Source organism: Trematomus bernacchii, unplaced genomic scaffold (assembly GCF_902827165.1).
Source record: "Trematomus bernacchii unplaced genomic scaffold, fTreBer1.1, whole genome shotgun sequence".
In the NCBI taxonomy this organism is placed as follows: Eukaryota; Metazoa; Chordata; class Actinopteri; order Perciformes; family Nototheniidae; genus Trematomus; species Trematomus bernacchii.
In genome coordinates, this window is record NW_022987593.1 from 7,636,209 (window position 1) to 7,651,325 (window position 15,117).

Consider the following 15,117-nt stretch of genomic DNA (forward strand, 5'->3'; position numbering starts at 1 on the left):
AACATATTTAGGGATCTTCAGATGACAGCAACACCCAGTAGGCACAATTTGGCTTGCTCTGCTTCATCTGGGATGCAGTGTGGTAATTCCGGATGATTAAAGAGGTTTATTCATTTCTGTGTAAATGTTGATGCCAGCCCCAGCCAAGTTTCACCTGGCTCATCACACACATTTCCATAACCCTCTTTCATTTCTGAATGAGATATGACAGCTCAGGCTGCATCCAAACGCAAAAAACAGATAGGCCTCTCGTCGAGGAAGGATAAGACAGGCAGGGAAATGTTGATCCCTCTAAGGTGATTTTTTTTCATGTACAATTTTCCGTTTGAGCTCTTACTGGATGACATCCTCCAGAGGTACTTACTGTTAAGTGTATTAGAGGTTTTTTACAGAAGGTATTTGACTTAGAGAAGATCCAAGTTTCATTCCTCTTCCTCAACAGAACCCACAACTGCTTTAAAACTCTAAAATGTGTCTTTAGCTCACATACGTTCATGTGTCTTGAGGACGTCTTTCCTTAAAATGTCCAAAACGCCGCTGCTACTTCTATCTACGCTTGTACATATGGCAACTATTGTTTCAACTGTTCATGATGGATTTTCTTTCCAAATACTTTTTCTGTGTCTGTTATCTTGCAGATGGAAGTTACACAGATATAATTGAACAGATTGTAAAATAATCTTGGACAAACTCCTGATTCTGGGCTGTATAAATAAGCTTAACTTTGGACAAAAGAGGAAGGTGATGGAGTTCAGACAAGTCACTCTCTGACAAAGAAGCCATCCAAACTTGCTGGCCAACTTCTCCCCATGTTGAAGGTCAAATGTAACGAGGCAGAGGCTGTTGGAGAGGGTCACACTCAGCTTTTTCTCACAACAGCTTCCAGCATCTAGTGCCACTGAGCTGATGAATGCTTTGGACTCTTAGCTGAAGGCCTCAGTATTCAAGTGTGATGCTTGTGATTGAACAGCATAACGATTGAAAGCATCGAAGTCTTTAAAATGCAAAGAGACACACATTTAGTCATTGATTTGTTGGACTTCATTACTTCTAGTGCTAGAAAATGTAACACCTCTTGAGGAAAAACTAGCGTTGCAGTTTCCATCTTTATCCCCACCTCTAAAAATTCCTCCCAGCGGGACTACAAGGACAGCCGAATGTCGTCCAGGTGTCTCTGTAGTCCCGCAGGGAGGAACTGTAGTCTGCCAGGAAGTGCACGTAATTCTCCTCCGCTGAGATTTTTATGAGTTTTTGCCAGAAATTAAACAAATCCTTTCTTGTCTTGTTTGAACTGATTGAAGTGTACTTCTGCTGAAAAACTTTACTGATTTCTTCATGAAACACTTGCCAGTTCTTATGCATATACAATCTGAAACTCTTGACACATTTTAGATGATTAAATTGCGGGTTCAGAATCTGGTCACATATTATAATATTCCCAATGTAATGTTAATGCTCTCTAAGAGGTCTGTACAGCTATGACATGGCAAACATTACTTCGACACATGGATTTAATATTCATATATTAAGGGTTGAAAATGGAGCAATACTTTAACATTTCTTTGTGAAGAATTACTTTATTCATTGTTCATATTGAGGCCAATTTCATCCTTCCTAAGCACTCACTTTAGACTGACAGTTTTCCTTGGGGAAATCAGCTTCTCTGTCTTTAATGGCCTCTCTGAGGGCGCTGCGGTCAATTTTAATAGTACACATAACTAAATAAAGACAGGAGGACTGTTATCATCCCAGTAATGTTGTTTGATGGAAACATGCTGCAGATCTAGGGGTTCATCTTTGTAGTCCACGCTGTTCTGTAGCCTTAATATTGGAGGGTAACTGGGGAAGTACAGATTTTTTGTTCAAGAATGGATCCTGTGTTATAGGGCACATTTGTTTATATTTATCTCTGACTATATATGCCGTACAGATGCAGGATGAAGGACACATTTCTTTTTTTCTTAGGAAGTCATACGCCCACAGCATCCTGCTCTTCTTAGAATTGTTTTACAGTTAGGAGATGGCACATTTATTTCCTGCATTGCATCATTATTGTGTTTTCTGCCCGACTGGCTTCTGCTAAATGTTAAAGCAAACATCATTGTGGACAGGTATTGGTTGCAGAAAGGCAATTAAATGTCTCTTCTTAAAAAGTTTATATTCGTACCACTTACGAAAAAACATTATGAACAGTCTGCACAGCATTTTGTAATCATAAAATGAGACTTCACCACTCATCAACTGACATGAAGTCCCATTTAGATTTTCTTTAGTGAGTAATAAGCAACAATTAAGCCTCGGCATCATTTTTTGCCAAGTAATTTTGTACTCCTCACCAACTCAAGTTAGGGCTGTCCCGAATACCATTTTCGGGCTCCGGATATTCGGTAGTAATCAGCAGCGAATATTCGACCCGCGCGGGGGGGTAATAATCAGCAGCGAACCGCTTCAACACGTGTATTTCGGTTTATTCACGGCATTCATTTAGTTATTCTACAGTATTGTTGTTTTATAATTATTTGTTAATGTACATAACTCAATTTGTGTACTTTGAAATTGAAAAGGATATTGCATTGTGTTTGTTACTTTCGTTGCAGTTGTATATGTCTTAAGTGTAATTTGGCTTGGCTTCCTATTTTGTATGGACATGCTTTTATTTTGAAGGAGAGTTAGCGCTGTTAACAGGAAGTTGTTGTTGCTATGGAAACAACGGAGAAAAAGTGATATCTACATATAAAGACGGAGAAAGTAAACGATAACGTTTATGGTTAAGTGTTAGCCCCCCGAAGAGGCACAAGCTCTTACGTTGATATTGGAGTTTTCAATAAATTCAATTTGGCAGCCGCATAGTACTCAAACGAACGAATATTCGGATATTCGGGTACAGCCCTAACTCAAGTATGTGCCTGTATGGAAGAGGACCCTGGACCCTGGCTATTCACATTACAGTAACTCCTTGCTGTCTATTTTCGTTTTGCAGCTTATTTCCCTTGACTTATCTCCTCTCTACTTGCATACGTTTTACATGCTGCCTCCATTTGAAACTCTTATTTCTAAATAATTGCCAATAATTTCAAGTTGACCTCTGTTCTTCATTTATTTTCCGTGAACAACACTGATGTCAGGAGGGAGATATCAGTGGCTCTTGATTTAATTTCTTTTTTGACCTGACCCTTTCAAACGTGAATGTTTTAGTCGCGTGGGTGGCTGCAGGATATGTTAATTCTACTTCCATCCAGATGATGCTATTATTACCCTTTGCCGAATGCCATGATCCATGGTTTCCTTATTCATCAAACCTCCCCCACACGCCGTGCATCTGTCCAGCCTGGAATGGGGCTCGCACTTCACCGTTTCAGGGAAAATCTATTGAGAGGAGACCCCCTCGTTTTCTCATTTCTTTTTTTCCACGAGAGGACAATTGCACAATGACCTGGCGCTGTTTAGTGATGCATCACTGCCCAAGGAGTATTTGCCTCCTTCAAGTTCACCACCTCACATTAAACATTTGCTCAAGAAAGCTCCTTTTCTCTCGTAGTGAAGCTTTATCCCGCTAACATCTGTTGATTCGGAATAGTAGTCCAATCACGTTCCTCCAACAGCACCAGAACAGGTGTTTGACCTTTAACTCCTCTTCTGAATGTAATTGATTAAGCAGTGACTCAACAGAAATGTTATGTGTCAAATTAGATAATACATTTAACGCCTCAATTAAACATTGCTGATTATTTTTTTCTTTTCACAACCTAAACAGTCCAAAACTCAGAGATCATAATAGACAAAGAACACATTTGAAAAGCCATATACAGTGATTTTTTTTTTGCCTTCTTACACTTTCTGAATCACTGAGTAATTCTCTGTCCTTCAATTAATTTTTTTATTAAACTTTCAAAAATGTGAGGTTTTTAAAGTACAGTTTTTTTTTAGCTAAATAAAGCTGGGCATTACTTTGACATTTTACAGATCAATCTCAGTCTATCTGTTTATAGATGTATAGATTTAAGGATATAAATCTGTGTATCAATCAAACAATTATCACTACATTAACTGTTGGGATAAATTGTCGTCTTTTGCAGTATGTCCTCATCTGTTTATTCATCACCACCAAGGATGCTTACCTATGTGCGGTGCCTTGCTACTGATGATGTCTATTATTTGTGCACAGTCAAATGAGACAACATTTGCATTTCGCCACAAGCTATCTGCTGCACAGCGATGTAATGAGGGTATTTTTACACATCCTCTGCTGTTTAAATATTGCAGCAAAGAAAGCCGATGTCTGAAAGAGAGGGAAAGAAAGAGGGAAAGAATAAAAGAAAGAGAGAGAAAGACTTTATTCATCCACCTGGGGGAATGCAAGTGTCCACTACCTCGTACAGTTTGTATTAGCGTATACATATAGCTAAGAGACAATGAACTGTATCATATAAGAAGATAATGATATTACAGCATGCACAGTCTTAAAAAACATAAATAAAAAAGTACCTCATAGTCCAGGAGCACTGTTACCTTAAACACTTAGTTCATATATAATAACAAAGTATATAAAAGCAGAGGTCCCTCTGAGTTTTTATTTCACAGCTCTATGTGTGAGCAGCAGGATTTTGGCTTTGATAAAGCAGAAGGTCAGTTTCAGGAGGAGGGTGTATGTGTGTGGGAGGGGGGGGGGTCTGTTAATGCTTTACCAACTGGCAGAAGGAGAGCGACAAAGGAGGCCGCGGCTCATTGAAAGTTCACAGTGCAACCCCTCTCACATGCCAAGCATTCCAATGTGCTGTGTAAAGGTTGAGCCTGCAGAAAGCAGCGAGAGGGCCTTTCTCATGAGGACCACCTTAAACACACACACACACGTACACACACACACGTACACACACAAAGGTCAACCAGCTCTGTCTGATGCACCCGACATCCACAAGTTTGAGTTTTTCTGCGTGTATGTCTGTAGGGCTGGGCAATATGGACATAATCAAATATCACAATAATTCTACTCTAATACATTGATATCGATATTGCAATGATATTTTAGGTTTTATTATTTGTGCTTTTAGGAAAAACTTTTTACTCTCCATGATTTTATTTACTTCTCAAATAAAAAATATTGTAGGCAGGTCACATACTTTTTTTTGTCCCAAAAACTGTTCAAGCTTAAATTGTGGGCAGATTTTTTTAAAGAACTCTTGCCAAGTTTCTCTTTCCAGTAACAAGCCCTGAACCCCCCCCCCCCCCCCCCCCCCCCCCCCCCCCCTCCTCCTGTGGCAGGTCAGGCAGTAATTACAGGTGTTAGCCCGTGGTGTCTGAAAGGCTGCCAGGTCTCGATGCTCCATCACCTGTGAATAGAGTCTTTCCCATGACCCGCACATTGTGTCCCGTGTCTCCATGATCTATCTGTGATGTCTTGTGAGGTCAAGAGTAGCAAATCTTAGAGATAATGGGGTGCTCCAAACTGGTATGAGCTGGATATCAAAAACTGAGAAAATAGTGTTATGGCATCCCCAGAAGCCGTGCTCAGAGTTTAATTTAAACTACACAAAGATGTCGCTGTTAATAAGTGCTGCTAAGTTTTATGTTTCAAATTGTTTTCTCTTGCAGCATAGCGACATAACACAGGAACACGGTTTAATATTATCTGCTCTCAAAGTGTCCAAATGAATCGAACAAAGAGCCTAAACAACATGGCTAAACAAATATCTTTCCATTCACCTGCACTAAATGTTAAATCTTTTTAGACTAAAGCTGCCATCTTGAGGCTGTTGAGAAGCCATCAGCAGTGTGTATTAGCTTTTAACTGGGCAGGTGCAATCCCTCATTACCTGCTGCGCTGAAATGCAAATATTGGCCTGTACCATGTGTGTGCAAATAAGCAGGTGCAGCAGACGTAGATCCATTCACACTGTTTCTGCCTGATGGATGATAATGGCACACTTTGCTTTACAATAACTCAGCAGGACAACTGAGTTAATAGTTTCTTCTCACAACTCAATATGTGCTTTACATTGAGGCCCATTCACATATAATCTTTATATAATGTATTTGATGCAGTGCGTTTGAGAAGTGAGGATTCCTTCTGTGAAAAAAAGGTAGAAAGATAAGATGGACCTTTATTGATCCCTAAGGGGGTTTCCAGGTGTTATAGCAGCAACAGAATTAGACAGAAACACAGAGTACACATGGGAATACGCACAAGGATAATTATAACACAAATAGAAATAGATAAGGAGATGAGGTGTTTTTGATTCTGCAACAAGTGTGTGTCCACCCTTTTTTTTAATGCAAAAAGACACAAAATGCACACCCCATCCGGTCCCTGTGTGCAGCCTCACCTATGTCCTGCTCGCGGAGGATGCGTTATGCACAGTGTTGAATGTTGGACTGCACCATTCCTACCGTCTCCACCGGGGAGGCTGTAATCCGATCCTGTTTGAGGAGGGAGAGGGCATTGCTCTGCTGCTCTGACGCTCTCCACTCCTCCCCTTTCTGCCGAGTGTCACCCTCTTTCTCCCTCATCTGCTCACTCCCTGCTCCTCGGTGAGGCTGGTCGGCGGCGCACACGCCTCCAGAATCGTCGCATCGCATTGTTCAGCCCGCCGACAGACAGATTTGAATCAGCGTCACACCGCGGAACTCTCTCTTTCTCTCTTTTTGTTTTCTTCTTCTTGCTTTAATGCATATACCGGTGGGATCTACCGCATGCACGCCTGTCCAGTGACGTGCCCGAGCATGTTCACATCAGAGACGGATTTACCTGAGAGTCCGCTGCCCTCGCACTGTCACAGCTCGCTCCCCTCCGCGCGCACACATTTGGACTTCACCGATTGTCACTGAAGAGGAAAAAGGGAAACACACCGGATTACAAGGATGGGGTTCTACGGCACTTTAAAGATGATTTTCTACAAAGTGAGTAGGCTTTCTGGTTGCATTAACCTCTAACACATCCCCGTCTCTTATCACCCAGTGTTTGACTCGCTCTGTCGCCCTCATTATCTTTGACTCGCTCTGTCGCCCTCATTATCTTTGACGCGCCTCTCACGGCAGATTGCACGGCCACTGCGGAGGATGCACGCGGCGGTATAGCTCGTCCCCAGAGACGGCGCTTTAATTGCCCGGGCCCTATTGCTTATGTTATGTTAGCGCTGCGTTACATGTTATTCAATCACGACGCAATTTGGCATCCGTTCTTCCGTAGTAACTTCAGCCCTGTAAATAAACGCCACTGTATCAGAGCTAATGGTTGTACTAGGGTTGCTGCTATTGCACTTAAGGGCATTTCATTCTACACTGCTGGATATAAATATGTTCATATTTCCACGTTATTCACTATTGAATCCCCTGTTTCTGGCTGGAATAAAACCCAATTTTGCCTCATCGTTGGCTCGATACCCCCTCCTGCACCTGTACACCAACTGGGGTCCTCCCCTCTACTCCCCCTCTTCTAGTTATAACATATACTACATATAAAGGGCTGATATCACCACCTTATATGTTTTTAAACATTTATACTAACACTTTTGTAATAAACAACCAGTTCCAGGAACACAAATAGCCAGTTTTCTCTGCAATCCTCCCAGTTTGCAGGGTTATTATGATCCCACATTATGCAGCAGTGGTTATCTTGCAGTGACCAAAGTGGCTGCTTGAGATGCATGCATGTGATCAGTCTGCTACTGCCTGTTGGAGCAGATATCCCCCCCAACATTGTGCGCTCGCCTCAGGCTCCAGCCACAGATAATGGGTCACTGTGTCAGACTGCGTGAGGTGGAGAATATCCTCAAGGATGTTGGGTGTATTGAGCTGGACGGCAGCCATGAAAAGATGCTCCCTTAGTTTCAAAAGCTGAGTACAAACAAGAATATGAAAGGGAATGCATTACGCAGTGCGTGTGTGTGTGTACTGTCAACACTGTTAATCACCTTTCATTCAGAGTCATACTCTCTTGTTCCCTTTGTGTAGCCGTGTGCACTTTGTGTGTAGTGTTGAAGGTTTTACTCAATTAGTTATAATTGAGTGAAAATGCCAGTCTGAATCAATGGCCAATAGTTTATTGAATTGAACGCTGACCCTTTTGTGCTCTCCATTTTGTTCTCATCATATATTATCAGGATTTGAAGTCACCGCCTCAAGCTTGAATATCTTTATGTGGCTCTTTTGATGGTAAAGATTGAATCTGAAATGCCATGACTGATTTTTTTCATTTTTTTAAACCCATTTTCTGGACTGATCGGTGCTCATAGATCCCCAACAACTTACAAATGCTTTCCAAAATGGCCAGTTCTTGCATGAGTTTCTCTTCTCAAGTGCTGCTGATTGACATGATGAAATGGTTTCATGGCTGCTTGAAACAGTACTTGAGAAATGAGGAAATATTCCTCAAGTGACTGATGCTGCAGGATGTAGTCTGCGTTGAAATGAATCAACACTTTATGTAAGAGTGATTGCTGTCTTTAAAACACCATTAACACTCTGTGTGTATCCATCTGTCGTACTCTTGGCCAGACAGGGGAGGGAACGCCAGGAGGAAGGAGGGGAGGAGTGATTAGTGGTGATTTACAAACACTGCGCGCTCTGGTTACCTTTTTCCCAGGCTGAAACACAAGTAGAGGCTGGTTACATGCAGCTTTTTTTTTTCCACGCCCGCATTTAGTTTGAGGTTTTCTTCCATGAACACACACTCAAAGCCAACCAGCACTCCCCCTTTTTTCTCTCCCTCTCAGAAACACACACACACACAAATTCATGCATACACACACCCAAGCTCTCCTTGGCTACTGAACTGCCATTGCAGTGAGATCACCGCTTTAAGAACAAGGCAGTTGGGTTTAAGAGCCGGATCTTAACAAGCAAGAATATTTTATAAACCCCCCGTTTTATATTCCTAGCACACAAAGTGTCAGCCAGAAATGTCAAACATAGACCTACTAAGTTATTTGAAGGCATTTAGACTTAATATCCTTGTTTTTTTGCCACATAGATTACATTTCCAAGTGCCTCTTCTTTGTATTTCCGTAACAAATTACTCAAGATGTGCATGGCTCTTCCCTTGAATCCCCCCTGCGGCTTTACACAGGAGCTAGTTTGTGAGGGAAATATCACAAATGACTGGTCAGATCACAGAGTAATGTCCAGGGGGCATCTAACCTGCAGTAAGAGTTGGTGTGCTGGTCATGTACACATGCCTCTATAAACTCAGACATTTGGTGCATTGATTCCTTCTGAAGTCCAGCTTACATACTGAGATGGGGAAGCCTGTTTATAATCCCGCTCATCTCTCTGCATTTCTGTATTGTTTCTCACCATTGAAATACTATGTGGTGTTCTCAACTTAAATGTGCCTCTTAGGCTGAAAAAACGGAGAGAAAAATACACTCGCTAAATTATAGTGATAAACAAAAAACACACATCTTGAGGAGAGACGTGTAATCATGCTACTGTAGAGCCAGACAGGATGGAGTCAAAAGCTTTTCCTTGTGTAGGGTCCAATACTACAATAACATTCTTTAAAAAAAAACATAAAATAAAGAATTGTTTGCCTCAAAAAGGTAGGAAAAAAAGTGTATTTTGAATGTGGTTTCTGCTTTTCTGAAAGCCATTGTGAGTTTCTACAAAGGCAGGAGATGGAAGTTCTGCAACACATTTGTAGCACAGATTGTGTGTTACAGCACAACAGGCTGCACTGCATCTGTTGACAAATCCAATTTGACCCTAAATTAAAGTACAAAGAAATGATTGTTATACCCAAAATATAATTTTGAATACCTTGTGAAAAACAAGTTAATACATAATTATGTATTATGCAGGAATACATAATTAATCTCCACGGTGGTTCTGCGAGTGGCTCTTGCATTGCTGATTTTAGATGATGTGTAATAAAAAAATTGAAATGTCCTTTTGTCTTTCCTTGAGGCTGAAACTGATGGACAGTGATCGGATCTTGCTAAGCTTTCATTTAAACATGTTTAATTAATCAAGGAACAAGGCCACAGTGTTGCATTGTATATCTTATTTTGGCTTCACACTTCTCCCGTTAGCTTGTGTATCATGAGGGACCTGCGATGAGAGGGTGATCACTTGCATGTGTGTTGAGGGAGGCTCGCCAGAGAGAGTGGCAGGCACGGGATGAGAAGAAAATTGGCTTCGTCGGGCTCACACAGGCTCCTTTGTTTGTGCAGTTGGGTAGGTGTTAACAGGGATTGGCTTGGGTGTGTGTGAGCACATGCAGGTGATGGAAATAGATAAAGAACCGACTCGCTGTGTTTTCTTTTGTCAATTATCAGTACGGAACACAACTTCAATGCCAAAGACTGCACCCTGTACCCGCCCTGGAGCAGTTTCTGTAAATTGTGGTTATCTTGTTTGCATGTATACTCGGAGATGAGTGTGTGACTGCCCCTGGATATTATGGGGTGTCTGGTTGCTCAACAAGCACCTGCTTTGTATCCTACTATCTCATCTACAAACAGAGCTGCTATTGAACATGCTAATACATTAAATCTGTAGCCGATGCATTCAAGTTGAATTCCCTATTTGCATAAAGCTGTTGCAAGACTGTGCCGTGTTTTTAATACGCTGGATTTCAGACAGAATGTTTTTTCACAAAGTCTGTGACTTACAAAAGCAATTTTCTGCTTCCACCCATGTTTTTTTTAAAAACCTCTGTGAGGCGTGTCCTTTTTTAAATTTGTTTTGCAAGAACTGGCTTTTCACTCAAAAAGAAAAGTGACTGTTTTTGAAGCAATGATGGATTACACAACACATACCAGGACTGCCTCCTTCTCCAGCCAAATTATATATTGTGCTTGTTTTTATTTACTTCTCGGAAGGATGCATTGTGATAATTAGTTTCCTGTGTTGGGGTTTTACATTCTAGTCTCCTCCATTGTTATGCTCTGATGGTTTCTAATGTTTGTCTTTTTTTTCTTTCTCAGATGAAGAGAAAGTTGGACCATGGCCCCGAGGTCCGATCTTTCCCTTCAGGAAAAAAGCCCTGCAAAGGCTCTGACTATTCAAGGTAAAGCAAATAGATTCCAACTCCAAGTCTCCCAAAAGAGAAACACCTTCTCCCAATTTAATCGTCCTGCGGTGTCCTACATTTGTTTCAAAGGCTTAAAAGGGTCTTAGAAGAGTTGCACAGCCATATATCCTTATTTTAGTGCTGTACATGTTTTCAAATGAACCCACACCATGAAAAGAAATAATGAGAAGACATCTAGAGGCGTGAACAAAGATGCGATGTGTCTTCAAACAGAATGATGCTTCACATCATATTGTATCTCCAGCGTCCATCCAGCCGTCCCACATGTTTCCCTCAACCTGAATATTTAATGCGTGTGTTCACATGTAGCCACATTAAAATTCAGACTCAACACAGCCACTTAACCGTAAATGTTGCCGTGTAGCTGGCTCAGCTTCCCCTCCCATTAAAAATGAATCAATAATGAAATGGAGCCCAGCTTTGCATTTTGCTGTCAAGCGAGCAGAATGGAAGTGTTGAGGGTGTGACCGGCCCGCTGCCCTCACATAGCGAGGGCACACGGGGGTCTTTGAAGTCCTGCACTGCCTCTACACCCAGGTTATTACAACAGGAGAGTGTGTATACGAACATACGTCTGTGGGAGTGTGCATACTTTGAAGTCTCTGAGTGTAAAGTATATATTGGAGGCAAATATTTATGATTTTGCCACACTGAACATCAAATTAGCTTTTTCTTGTCTGACCTATATAACATTTCATTTGAAACTAGAACATGTGTGATATGGACATAAGATCATCTTATTTACATTTTTAACAGGATTTGTATGTTTTAGCTTCAATAGCAACTGTGATATCCCTACATAATTCAAAGATATTTTTCCATTATAATCCTAAACAAATCATTTCATGTTGCCATTAAGTGTACACAATAAGAGTGGTGGTAAGTTAAGGGAATTATCATAATGTGAAAAGGAAACATTATTTCCATTTGCCCAGCAGAGTAAACGTGCTCCCAAACGTGTATTTCAACTTTTATTGCAAAAGCTAAATCAGTAATTGGCAATAATGTTTCAGTTTTAAATGCAGCCTTAAATATTAAACCTACTTATTTGCTGTTACAGTGACCCATAGGCCATTATGTGTCTTAAATGCCTACAAAATGATTTGACAAATCTTTAAAAGTAGCAGCAAAAAGGACCCAGAAGAACAAAAAATCCTCATATTGAGCTTATTGTTCTCATTAATCGTGCATCCGTAATATGTAATGCTCCCATATTGTTACCATACTTCATGTAGAGAGTAGAGCTTTTAAGTCTTCTCCGTAATGTCTGCAGTAGGCCATTTGCCTTTGAAGATCTCATATTATTTTTAGTTTTTGAAGGTTTTTCTTTCCTTTTTAAAATTGCAGTCCGACAGGAATTGTCCCATGTCCGGCCACACCCACCACGTTTGGCCACATCAGAGCAGCCAACGGTCAGGGGCAGCAGAGACGGCGCATCACCTCCATCCAGCCTCCCACGGGGCTCCAGGAATGGCTCCGAACATTTCAGGTGAGCACAGTCAACTTCTTTCCTTTTGTCTTTTTTAGTTTTACCCCCACCTGGGCACCTTCAAACCCCTGGAGCAAAAGCTCATCAAAAAGCAGATGTTGAGCCCAATCAATGCTCACTTAGTCTCAGAGATAATTGCTGCCTTGTTGTCGGGGCCCACCACATTACCATAGTCACTGTAGCGTGGAATTGGAATTAGCCGTACCTGTGCAGACTTAAAAGCAGAGTTAAAGCATCACAAGTTCCTGCTTCAGACCTTTTGTCTGAACTAAAAGCCGAAGATACGTCTTTGGCCCTCTGATATAAAGAAGTCTAAGTCACTGCAGTATTTTTTGTCACCTCGTCATGTATTGTTACTGCATTATCATAGGACAGTATGGGCGACTTGTGGTCCATGATTAAGAAACTTTAAAGACTTATTGTATCTTGTTTCAAGCCCTTCAGTGTATACTTTTACTTCCTCATTATGGTCTCTACAAATGTAACATAATAGAGCCATTTCTTTCAAGTAAAACTCATCTAATAAATTCAGACTTCATGGAAATAGGATGCCATTTAAACATATTCGCTTGAAGGGGTCTCTCTGATTTAATATATAATAGATTAGCCCAGGCATTCTATTACCCGAGAGATCTTTAACTCATTATGTTTGAAGAGCTGGGCGATCCTCTGACACCTCAGTGTTTATTTTACGTATATCAGTCTTCATGCTTGACCTGCTGCAGTCTACTGTCTTTTAATTTAAAGAGCGAGGGCTGCAGGCGTTTGCGCTGCATTTACATTCTGTACATTCCCAGTCCAGTCCTAGCCTGTAGCTCATAGTGAGAAAGAATGGTTTCACACACATATCCAAATACCTTGTGTTATTTTGGGCACAAGGATGCACATTACATTTAAGAATTAGTTTGAATTTTTGAATTTGTAAATACACTAATTCACCCTTTTAGTGAGAAGATTGCAACCACTAATGTCTCCATTACATATAAAACTACAGCCTGCAGCAAACTAGCTTAGCATAAAGACTCTAAAAAGCTAGCCTGGCTACATCCTCTGGTATTAAATCAGCCTACTTGCACCTCTAAAGCTCAGTCATTAAATAATATATCTAGTTTGAGGGCTAATAAGTTGAAAAGGCATCACACAACTTTCTGGACTGATACAATACATTGGTAAACTTTTAAGAAACATTTAAATAACACATAATACACATAATGTTCTCCTAATGAAGCACAGGTAGTATAAAAGTTAAAATAACTGCCTCTTTAGTGTCTCACGGTAATCAAAGCTCAATTATCAGTTACGCAACTTGATTTCAATCTTTATGATACTATAAAAGTTTCTTTTAGCAGATACTTAACACTTCCCTGCATGTCTGAACAGAAGCATTGTATCAGCACGGTTGCTCAATGCATCGGTGAGTTGTTAACTCCTGGTTTTTGCCAGGGGATTACTGTCAAAAATTCTTGGAAATGTAAGAATCTAGTAACTGACGCAGGAGTGGGAAACTCTAAGAATACATATTCAAATAAATATTCAACAATCTGAGTTTTTTCAGCTCTATACGCCAGAATCAAAAGTTTTAAAGTCCTGAGAAGCGTACTCAACTTAAAAGGGCTCTCGGAGAGCTATGACCTCCACCAGGATTGTTTCATATGTGTAAAAATATTGCATGTATCTTCTTTGTGATTTGGATACGCTCCAAAATGTTCTTCTTAGCCCACACCACACCAAGTTTCCTGAAAATCTTGCTTGTAATTTTCAAATAGACAAACTACTCATTTAAAAAAACACCCTTTGCAAAGTAAATACCACACTCTCATCATTAAACATGAGATATTGCAAACTGCATTATGAAAACATAACAACCAAAAGCTCGGGGCCTTACTAACAGTTTAAAGTAAAAAATCCCATCTCAGGTAATTGTGAACCTGCAGTTCTTTAGACACGGCATGCCAATAATCTATGGCAGAAAACTGAGGTAAAACATAAGTAGCTGTTGCACGGTCGTCCCGTTGGCAGGGAGGAGGTCTCTGAACCCGCTGATTACCTCCAGACGAACCTCTGGCTGGAGCTTTTAGCGGCCAAATTACAGGTGGTTGGCATGTGCCAGGTTTTCCATCCTGCCTCGTAGCCTGTAATCATTGTTAGATTTCTGCACTGCACAGAGGAAAACAACCGATGGGTCCAACATAGTCATCAGCTGCCGTTAAAGGACTGAATGTACGGGCAGGAGAAATAATCCCACAGGGCTCTGATGATGATGTTGTTGGTAGTCTGCTTCCTGATGTTCAAATGTTCCACTAATGTGTTTGTTGATAGAAATAGGAAGGTGCCTGGAGCTACTGTGGCTGCCACTGAGGGCACGTAGCGAACATTAACGTGTTACAGACACAATGCACGCGGCCGTATATGTTTCCAAGTTAAGAGCTGACACGCTTAGACGTCTACTTTGAGCTCTATAAGTTGGCGCGATCAGCCCATAACGGCACGCTGCTATGTTTTTCTGTTAACACTTAAGTCTACAGCTGTGTTGGGTGTGGCGAATACTTAAACTCCTGAACACCACCTGGTATAACCAAAAATGGTTATTCCCTTTATTATG

General features: G+C 40.9%; 1 protein-coding gene across 2 annotated transcripts in view; it reads left to right on the forward strand.

Annotated features, from left to right (window-relative positions):
* fbxw7 (F-box and WD repeat domain containing 7) overlaps positions 1-15,117 on the forward strand; it is a 122,956-nt gene that overhangs the window by 89,443 nt on the left and 18,396 nt on the right. Inside the window, exons 1-3 of one of the 2 annotated variants that reach the window (XM_034129815.1) lie at positions 6,507-6,894; positions 10,920-11,002; positions 12,374-12,515. In XM_034129815.1, the coding sequence (XP_033985706.1) occupies positions 6,856-6,894; positions 10,920-11,002; positions 12,374-12,515 (264 nt within the window). In that variant the 5' untranslated portion in view covers positions 6,507-6,855. Of the gene's footprint in view, positions 1-6,506; positions 6,895-10,919; positions 11,003-12,373; positions 12,516-15,117 lie in introns of those variants that run through there. The other variant, XM_034129814.1, reaches the window with a different exon arrangement.